We start from the raw sequence: 10,768 nt of genomic DNA on the forward strand, positions 1-10,768 counted from the left end.
TAAAGCGCTTGTGGTTTGCTTTTCCAAAACCTATTATTTCAAGCTACAAAAAACTTTACAGAGTCGAGGCTTTAAAACTCACAAATAACAGAAAGCGGATCAAAAAAAAAAAAAGTGCATGCAACGTCTTCCAAACTTTAAGCGAACATGTGCTGCGATGACTCCTCATTTCCTAGATTATTAACCCTACAAAAGAGCGCAAGCCGCTGCGACGCAGACAGAAAACATGCACCCGAATTTCTCCAAAGGGTGACTAACTTCCCTCTCTTCACCCTCTCCGTGTCAGGCACACGCACGCAGTCACTCCTGAAGATAAGCATCACTCGGAAGCCCGGCAGATCGCAGAGGCGATAACGCACGGCGTTTCCAGCGAGGCTCCGGGAAGCAGCGGGCGGCTCGCCCGGCCACGCCGCCGACACCGGCACCCCGCGGGTAGGGCCGAGGGGGGGGGGGGGGGCGGGACGCCCGGTTACCATTTTAGCTCTCCACAGCAATTTCATTCTCGATGCCTTCCCGGGCGCCTCGACGGGGCACGCCGCCGCTGTCCGCCGCCGCTCCGCCCTGTCAGCGGCCGCCGCCGCCGCGGGCCGGGCCGGGCCGAGCCGTGCGGCCCCTCGGCTCCGCGGCGCGGGAGGCGGGAGGGCGGGCGGCCGCGCCAGGCCCCGCCTCGGCCCGGCCCCGGCCGCGGCCCCGCCGAGGGGCTTCCTGTTTACCGCGGGCGGCCCCGGCCGACAAGTTACGGCGGATTCGGCAGCCCCTGCCCGGCACCGCGCCGGGACCGGCGGCGGGGCTGCGGGCCGCCGCGGACGGCCACCTGAAGCGGGGCGTTCCCCCCGCCCCGGCGTCCCTGGGAGAGCGACAAGGTGCGGCGCGCCCTGCCCGGCTGCCAGCGGGGACGGGGCACGAAGGAAGCGTCCTCCTTCCAGGCCCCCGGCAGCCGCCGCCCGCCTGAAGCCGCGCACCGGCGCCCTGGCCCGGCGGAGGGGAGGGGAGGGGAGCGGCGGCGGCCGGTGCCGGCGGGCAGGTGCGGGGAGCGGGAGGGCCGCCTTTGGGGCTCCCTGCCCGCGGCTGACGGTCTTTGAACCGTTCTAGCATTAAAAAAAAAAAAAAAACAAAAACCAAACAAAAAAAAAACCGAAAAAACCCAACAAAAAAACCCCCACCAAAAACCAAATACACAAAACTTTAAGCCGAGCTTAGTTTTTTAAAAAAACCCTATTCCTACAAGTTTGAGAGTAAGGAAATGAAAGGTTATAGTAAAGCCCGACACCGCTGCCGGCAGCGGTACTCTGCATTGTCGTAGTCCTGCTCTGCAGAGGCGTGAGCAGCCTGCCCAGCACTCGCCCACCGGGCAATTCAGGTGGCTCGGACAGGAGCGGAGAGAGGACCTTCCTCCTCCTCCTCCTCCTCCCGCCCACGCCGGCCAGGCTGTGGCAGGGCAGGCAGCCCCCACCGCGCTGGGCGGGGGGCAGCCCCCTGCAACTCCATCCTGTGACCATCCTCCTGAAAAAAAGACCTTCCCCTGACAGGGAGATGCAAAGAGTGGGGACAGGGGATGTGCAGATGTGTAGCGGCAGATAAGAAACCGGTGATAAACAGTGAAGCCATGAGGAGCAAGGAGCGGAGAGGTGGGCTGTGCAGTCAGAGATGTGGAGGGGAACAGGGCTGAGTTCCTGGTTTGGGGAGATAAGGTTTAGAGTGATGGGAAACTGGAGGCATAGGGAAAGCCTTCCTACCCATTTAACCTGTACAACTGGCATTAGGAAACAAATCCTGACTATTCTCACCTCTCTCACCTTACGAGAATGACTATTCAAGAAGAAAAGTTTCTGATACTGATTCTGTAATCAATAAATTATAGTCTATCATATTTCCCACCTACCTCTTTAGATAGACTAAAACCACAACATCCTTAGTTTTCTTCTGTGGGAGTCTTTTGCTCACAGACCAGCAACCTGTATGAACCACGGCCAACTCTGTACAAGCACTAGCTGCAGACATGCTAACAGGCATCTGTTAGCATGCTAACAGGGGGATCTCAAACCACCTTAAAAACACTAACTTAAGTTGCCTGTTGAGCTCTCTTTAGTTACCTGTCTTTTTGGACTTATAAATGGAAGCAGAGAGGAGTTGAGCGCACAAATTACTGTACAAGTCAATGAAAGCAGTAAGAATTGAACCAGAGAGTTTAAATCTCCTGAACCTTAGTGCTAACAGCCAGTATATTAGTATATTTACACACAAGTGTTACTATCAATTATCTCGGGAACAGTGCTGGTTCAGAGAGACTATTATCACTTGCAGCTGTTAACATGAGGAAGCATATGAAAGCAAGGAACATTATTTTAAGCTACGAAACCAAGATTGAGTCGTGTCGTCACGGATGACCTGATCTGATTATTTGCCAGGCTGTGCATTTAGTTTATTTATGTAATACTGAAGTGATCCAGGATATGCTGAGGCCGATACAGACTTTAATAATCCGACTAAAATGTATTGTAGCATACAAATCAAAGTCTAGATTTTCCAAAGTCCCTTGGCTTCTCCTGTAAAACTGCACAGAGCATTTTGAATGCTTTAGATTTTGCAAACCGGTTTTCCACATCATCATTTTTAGGTGCGAAAAATGGAGTCTGCCTTGAATTCATGTAGCTGGCCCAGCAGGCGTGCAAGCAGTTTCAGAACAAATTGCTATTGAGCAGGACAAACATATTTTAGCATATTAAAATGGTTATCCAGCTACAAGGAATATAACACCAAAGCCAAATAATTATTCTGTACTGAAATAAAAGCTCTATTGTGGTAAGATGTTCTGGTGGCACTACCATTACTTTGGGTGGCAGTCACCAAAAAATGGCAGGTATTTCCAACTATTTCTTTAATAAGAAGAAAATGGCAGTGAGTTAATACATTGGGAAGGGGCACACGTATTTGACTCAATTTAGCTTCTGTTGAATCACACATTTCAGACTGTATCCTTAGGGAACACCTTCCTATGGAGAAACAAGCTCAGGACTTTTCATTCAAGGTAGGGCACAAGCCCTCTCATGGATGATGTTTCTGAATCCTCTTGGTCACTGACAAGTGACAGAGAGAAGCTCCGTCAGGAAGGAGTGCCAGAGGAACCCACCCAGTTTAACAAGCAGCAAAAAGCTACCCTTTTTATTAATTGGATTTGCCATTAGCCCTGCTTAGAGTTAGACTATTTTCCAGATTATTTTTAGTGAGATACAGTGCCCAGACTTTGTAACATTGAACACAGACACACCTTTCTAAAAAAAAAACCAAATTGAAATCACAGTGAAAGGTTACAGGAGGGACAGTAATCAGGCATATAATTCTGTGGTATATCAAACTGCATCCTACTTCTGTAATAGTGTTTTGAATTTACACGTTGTCTTTCATCCTAACAGACCACAAGGACTGTACGAACAAGCTACTGTATAAGCTGCACCACTGGCACATGGTCACACCTGGGCTGCTGAACAAGAACGTGCAACATGCACAGTGGCCTGCAGGGCAGTAAGGGGAGACAGAAATTTTGGCCAAGGTGATGAGGTCCATATGGCAACAGACAGAAGTATTGTACAAAAGCGAAGAGCTACCTACGCTCTTCCGGATTTGAAGCTGAAATTTCATACAGTCTAAATCACACACAAATGTTAATCTTTACCCCTAGATCTCAGCTCTGCCAACAAGCACCTGAGATGGCAAATTGTTGTTATCTGGGTTTTTTGAGCATCATCCACCCTCTGCTGTCATGGTGCTAAATGTGCTTGTGAAGGTATATATACGTAAAAGGCAGCTATTTTCCAGCTCAACAGATTTCTGAGTGAGCCTTGAAGATGATACATTTACAATGGGATATTTGGTTCTGTAGTGTCCTCAGTCAGCTCATCTGGGAGGAAAGTATCAGAATTAGCCTGAAGGAAAAATTACATTGTCTATGCTAAGAGTTACTGCTTTTTAAGGATGAGGCAAAAAAACCCCAACCCAATATTAAAATACTCTGTCTTTTGTAGAAACCTTCAGTATTTACTTGATTGAAATCTTAATCTAGTTATTTTGTTTACTTATCCCTTAAATTAGTTTACAAGATTAAGCTTCTAGAAACTGTTTCCATTCACTAGTTTAGCTGCAAGGGGAAAATTGCAAGATGGCCAGGACAACACACAGTGCAACTTAGTCCGACAAATTAATTTGATCTTTAGCCCCTACCTAGTATGCTAGTTCAGAAAAGCACATAAGCAGTAGCTTTACTTTAGCATGAGCTTAAAACATTCACATCAAAGGAACTAAATTCTTAAGATTCTTTGATGAACTGGAAATCAAAGTGAAAGACCCTGAAATCAAAGTGAATTGCAGGTTCAAACCTCCATGGGACTGAGTCTTCTCCCCACAAGAATTACATCAAACATCACATTGCAAAAAGCCCAGCAATCACATTTTCAACAGATTTTCAGTGAAAAACTGTTTATCCAAATCCTCTACCAATTCTAATATTTGCAGTTTTCTGGTTCCTTGGAAGTCTGGATTCTCCTGATAATCATCTCACTTGGGAAAAGGATATTTGTAGGTTGGGGTGGTATCTTCATTAAAGCAGCTGGCAGGGGCAGGGGATGGGATAGTGTTTTCCAACAGTATTTGCTTCTTTCCAGCTAAACAAAGATGTCAGTTTAAATATATTACCTCTTTTGACAGACCTTGTCCGTATTTATAACATCAGATCTCATAGCTACAACAACGCTGTTACACGGAATACAAGAAATTTCTCTCGGACTGGTAGAATGTTTCAAAGTGAATGAAACATACTGTACTGACTACAAATTTAACAGAAGGACCCATTTTAACTCCAACTCCTGTCATTAACTTTTACCAAAACATGTCTGTGTATGTATATGTAACATATATGTATTTATTTGGTCTTTCAGAGAGAAAGGATTATGCTCAGTCTAGGCTCCTAAACATCTGCCTTATATCCAAACACTGATTATTTAATACTGGAAAGGAGGAAAAGCATATGTAACATTTAACTTCCATTTAGTTGCATTCTAAGACCATTATGTAGTATTCAACCACTTACTTGAGACCAAGAGACAGGATCAGAATGCACAAGGAAAACATGAAGACAAAGCAGGCTCTGACTAATCTAAAAGATGTTCTGTAAAGATTTCAAGGACCGAAGGAAGCATGAAAAAGAATAAGAACAGTCTGCAACTCGGTTCAGTAGAACTGCTGGTTTGCTCTTTTAACAGACTTTAATCATGAAACCGATCTATACCAATGAGCCACACTCATGGTCAACGTTGTGTTAAATATTTGGTTCTTTCCAAATCATGTTCACATGCAATAATACATTCCTGCCATAATCAAGCTCTTTGCCTGCCGTTTCTACTGAATCAGAATTGTTCCTCTAATACATCTGAGCGTGTATTCGCTCCCCCTCGCAACAAGAGAGAAATACAAATCCACTTATGAATGCAACCTTACACTTCTCACAGTGAAATGTTATATAAGAAAATACTTTGAGGTCTGGAAAGTTCTCAAACTGCAGATCATTGACCACTTACAGCCCAACAAGAACTCACTGACTGTCCACAGAGCAATAAGTTAGTCATAGAGTGATGATTTTTCCTTGTTTTCAGCTGTTGCTACAGCTGGCGTGCAGACAATTTCATGAGAAGACAAAGCAAAAGACCTATAAACCAGCTGGAAATAAAGAACAGCTAGTCTTACTGCCTCTGCTAGGGGCCTAACAGAAGGAGAAGAGGAAACAGAAGTCAGAGATACCCAAATAAGGAAAATATTTGGGAGAGCAAAGGAAAAGGATAAAGTAACCAGGTGATGTAAGTATCATCCCAGACAGCTTCTCCATGAGAGAAAGGCATCATGCAGACTAAAAGGAAAGAAGCCAGGTACCAGCAAGCTGCATACATATTAGCTTCACTGGGAAAGGATGCTTAGTGGGAGGTGGGAAAGAAAAACACACAACTGTCTCATTTTTTTTCCAAAAAAGGGAAAAAACTCCTTGCATTACAAAAAATGTAAGTTAGGCCATGGTTTCAAGATGTTCCTTTCAATGGCAGTGCCAGATCAAGCAATTTCCACTCCCTGGTGCTTGATCATGCCAGGGGCTAGAATTGTTTGCATGTTGGATATGCTAGATGTTTCCTAGTAACTATGCCTTTGCATTAAATTTTTTTACAATATTACCTTTTTTTCTGTTTTTTCTAAGAAGCAATGGCTACCACCTCAAGGCTACTATCTATACGTGTGCAACTGTTAATTGGAAAAGAGGATTCCATGAGACAGTCTGTCTGTTCATCCTGTAGAAAGTATGAGAATCTATCACATAGAATAAAGCCTGTCCAAAGAGACACCCCTGCAATGGATGATGCATTAGAAGTGCATGCCTACAAAAGGAAATAAATACCGTTTCTATTAAGACTATCTCATTAATTATTATTTGTCTGGTTTCTCTATAACCACATTTAATTCTTGCTTTCCATTTAAGGCACATGCACTCAATTTGATAACTAACAGGTGCTGCAGACTACAGTTCTTGAGATTGAAACTAATTAAAAAAAAAAACCACACACAGATGAGCCACAAAAGCTACAGAATGCAAAGACTATAGAAATGCAAACACAAATCAGTTTTACATTGTGTTTTAATGACTGTGGACTCTGACCTGTAGTTTGGCTGCAGAGAGCTCTTTACCACAGTTACCATATGAAAATCACCTGGTAGTATTCCTTTACATTGTGCACACTCGAGTTCCTGCTTTCCACTCAATTACACAGTTAGCTTGTCAGGGAATGCTTTAGATCTGCTTAACATTTAGTATGCTACAATCTCACCTACACTGAAGGTCCTTTACAGCACAAAGCACCTCACAGGCACATACCTCATGCAGTCATTTCCATCAGTACAGGGGCAATACTTTGCACATGCTGCCTGCCGATGTAGAAGGTGACAGAGGTGAGCCAGGTCCTCCATCTTCCTCATTTGGAAATAAATTAACTTGGATATTTGTATTCTTTAAATGAATTAGATGCACTGTCACTACATGTCAGCCAGTAAGAAAAATTGTTGGGATCAAAAATTAAATTTGAATTTCAAACCACTAACTAATCAAAGCAAAAGAAACATTACATTAAACACTGTATGTCTGACCTTCTACTGTCTGCAACCCTTGCAATCCTTACTCCTGTGCAAAAAGGGAAAAACAATGTTCCCCACTCACTCCGAAGAGAGTTGAAAAATGTGACAATGCAGTAGCAGCTCAGTAAAGAACTAGATACACAAGTTCACCATAATCTGTCTTTGCTGACACTAGAATTAAATAGAGGCCTTCAAGTAATTGGAAATACTAACCAGCTTCATTGTAAAATGCCAGAGGAAATGTAGCAGAGCTCCCATACGTAAAACTAAATTAATGATTCATAAGGCTGCATAATTAACAATGCTAAGTCAAAAAATTATGTAGTTAAGGAAGCACATCCAGCCTTCCCTTGACCCCTCATTTCACATGTGATTGCAATTAGATAGGCATGCACTATTTCACAAACTATGCCGTCCAATAGGATATGGCATGCTTTTGTATAATCTCAGATCTGGGTGGCCTATCTCCTTCAGGAACAGCAAGTCCTTAGACTTCCATTTGTTAAGACTTCAAAGCAATGCTGCTTGCAAAACCAGTCACATCACCGGTAAACTACACCACCTGCAACATCATATGGAGAAACAACAGCGTATTTTACTCCCTGTCCCTTGAACCTTTTGACTCAAGAGGAGTGCAAGTAGTGCCAGTGTACCTCAGAGTCTGGTCTTATACCTGCCCCCTACTCAGTCTGCAGAAACCTCTCTTGGTGCTTTCGAAACGACCTGTAGGAGCAGAGACAGAAGGTCTTAGGAACTTGAGTCTCAGTCGCACATATTGCAAAACACCCAGAAACTTTTCTTAGACCATAAGCACTTTATGAGGTCTTCTGTTCCTTTTCCAGCCCCATGTGTCCCTGCTGTTTCAAACCAATATCTTTCTCTAGTTTCATGCTGTATAGCTACTCAGGTGTTCACAGCAAATCCTCTTGGCTGCACCCTTCACAAGCTTTGAAGGAAGAAACAAAACCCTGAAGTGCATGCTGAGTACATGGTTTTCTAAGGCTCGTAACTCAGTCAAATCAAAGCCAAAACTAAGACACTTCATAGTTACGGCTATTTCAATGCCAAATTTTAGCACACAGGCCTCAGCCACTCACGCTGCAGAACTGTTCAAAAGAAGGCAGCAAAAACTCTTTATGGAGGGGAAAAATAGTTTTCCAGTCTCCTCATACTCACACATGGATGAAATGTTTTCACTCAAACTTTCCAAAAAATTCACCTTTGAGCAGAATCCAAGGGCCTCATTTGAACAATTTTAAAACTTTCTGCAAAGAATAAATACTTTAATCATATAAAAAGGCATTGCTCAATTACAAATTTGACTGTGGGTAATTCTCCTGACATCAATTCCGTTTCTCCCGATTTACATTGTCATGAGACCAGAATCAAACCCAGTGCCTTCACAGAACTAATAAAAATTATTACTCCCTTCTCCAACAAAAAGTTATGGAAGACTGAAAAGAGAAGGCTAATATAACCAGCAAGCATTATATACCTATAAGAACAGTGACAAAAATAACTGTCATAGAAGAGCAGACCAAAATGCCTAAACCTCTAAGCTTCATAGCAAAATATTAATGTCACAAGACGATGGAAAATGGCGGAAAGGCAGAGCTCCAGAGGTATTTGAGGTTGAAGAGGACAACGGCTCCCCATCAGTCCTCCCCAGCCATGGTCAAACAGAGCTGGCCTTGGCATACAGCAGAGCTCCAGGACAACCTGGTGACTTCTTCAGCCAAATGGAGATTTGGATCTTGCAGCAGATCCTGCACGAGCGCAGCCCATGTCTTACTCAGCTGACAGTTTAGGCATGGAGTTATACCTGAACTGCCTATGAGTTGCATGAGTTTACTACCATTTCATGATAATTCAATCATATTGCCAAAAAAAAAAAGGTAAATACAATGTCACATGGTAATGTCACTCAGTAATTTCTTTGTAAACAAGATGGTACAAAACAGCTACAACAGGTCAAGGGTTGAGAACTGAAGAGGCAGTGAGCGAAGCATTCAGATCTTGCTCAGTGCAACAAGGCTATCTTGAGGGATAGCGGGATATCAACAAAGTGAAAGTTGCTTATGCTGTTGAGATCACTCTGGTTGTAAACAATGGGACCATGTTCCTTTATCTTATTATTGCTTCATAGAGCAACAGGCAAGCACGCATATAAAGGAGAAGACAGGGAGATAGAGCTCACCAATTTCTTCCTTTTTCAAGGAAGGGACTGATTTACAGTTACATCTTTTATATGCACATACACACACACTTCCATTTAGTATCATCAGTATTGTAACCACTGAGTTTTCTGCCACAGCTCCTAGACAGCATCATAGAATAAGTAAGTCAAACAAACATGAGAAAAAAATCCTACAGGCATTGTAATATAAATGGGTCATTTTTTTGCATCAGCTGAATTAAGGAAAAGAAAACCCCTTTCCTGATTTGTGAATCAAATGGCTCTCATATACAAGTGTCACTCAAAAGATTGCCTTCTCTGTGTTTCAGATCTTTTTTTTGCACCTAAGTAAGGTTTAATAATTAAATTGGTCATGGCGCAAACACATATTGGGTTGGTTTAGCAAAATTTTAATTTTCCCTGATTGCTCTCTCGTCTCCATAAACAGGCTGATTCTTCATAAGAAGCTTCTTACTTTCAATACATTTACAAATTTGTTATTTATATTATTGGCTAATTGGTACTCAATCCTCCTCCTCATCCCCAAATTACTTGCCATAGTTTGTGTTCTCTTCTAGCAAGCTTCAGTTTCCAGAACAAGAAATTTAACTATTTGATTAAATGAGCTCTCAAAACTTCCCATTTACAAACATAACTTTCTTTTTCCCTTCTGCTCTGTTTTGTTTTGCTTTGGTTACAGATATACTGCACATATGCCTTTTATGGCCCTGTTACAGTATGCTTAAACAGTATAAATCTCTGTTGACTATGAGGATTTCCATCTCCTTAATTTTCACTCTAGAGTCTTTTTCATTTTTCCTCTTAAAAAAGAAATATTTCCTCCCCTAGAAGGCTGTAGCACTCTGGTATCCTTTAATCCAAGCACTCCCCAGAGGACTCTGGGCTTAATAATTATATTGGAGTGTCTATTATTTAGGATACTGGGAGTACTTCCCACTCTATCTGGGGCCTCCCATTCCTCTGAACAGACTTTTGCCAGCTAACTCTGTATTTATATCCAGCTAGTTCAAAGCCCAAGGACTTTGTCTCTCCCACCCATTGAGTTATAATCAGATGGCATGTCTTAAGTTTGAATCATTCACTTCATGCAGACACAGTTTCCAGAAAGAGTAAATGAAGAGTTTCAATTTAAATGCTGTTCCTACAACAAATCCTAGTATTCACATGTTTTCAGTGGCATTGTATATGTTGGAGATCACAATTAAAATGTCCAAAAGTAACTCCATAGCTTAGACTTAAAATAGGAAAATCTGCATAAACCCATCTTGTGAATTGTGAACCCCAAAACAAAGTCTGGCATTTCTGAACGTTGTGCACAAACACAACACTCTTAACCTCTAAGAGGTCATCAAAATAACAGGGATAAATTAATCATAAATCCTTGCATTAATATCATAATTTATCTTA

General features: G+C 42.7%; 1 protein-coding gene across 1 annotated transcript in view; it reads right to left on the bottom strand.

Moving 5' to 3' along the window:
• RGL1 (ral guanine nucleotide dissociation stimulator like 1) overlaps positions 1-643 on the bottom strand; it is an 80,875-nt gene extending 80,232 nt beyond the window's left edge. The window contains exon 1 of the mRNA XM_069789591.1: positions 474-643. Coding sequence (XP_069645692.1) covers positions 474-500 — 27 coding nt within the window. The 5' untranslated portion in view covers positions 501-643. The remainder of the gene's footprint in view (positions 1-473) is intronic.
• Positions 644-10,768: the final 10,125 nt, after the last annotated feature.

This window comes from Haliaeetus albicilla, chromosome 8 (assembly GCF_947461875.1).
Source record: "Haliaeetus albicilla chromosome 8, bHalAlb1.1, whole genome shotgun sequence".
Classification (NCBI taxonomy): domain Eukaryota; kingdom Metazoa; phylum Chordata; class Aves; order Accipitriformes; family Accipitridae; genus Haliaeetus; species Haliaeetus albicilla.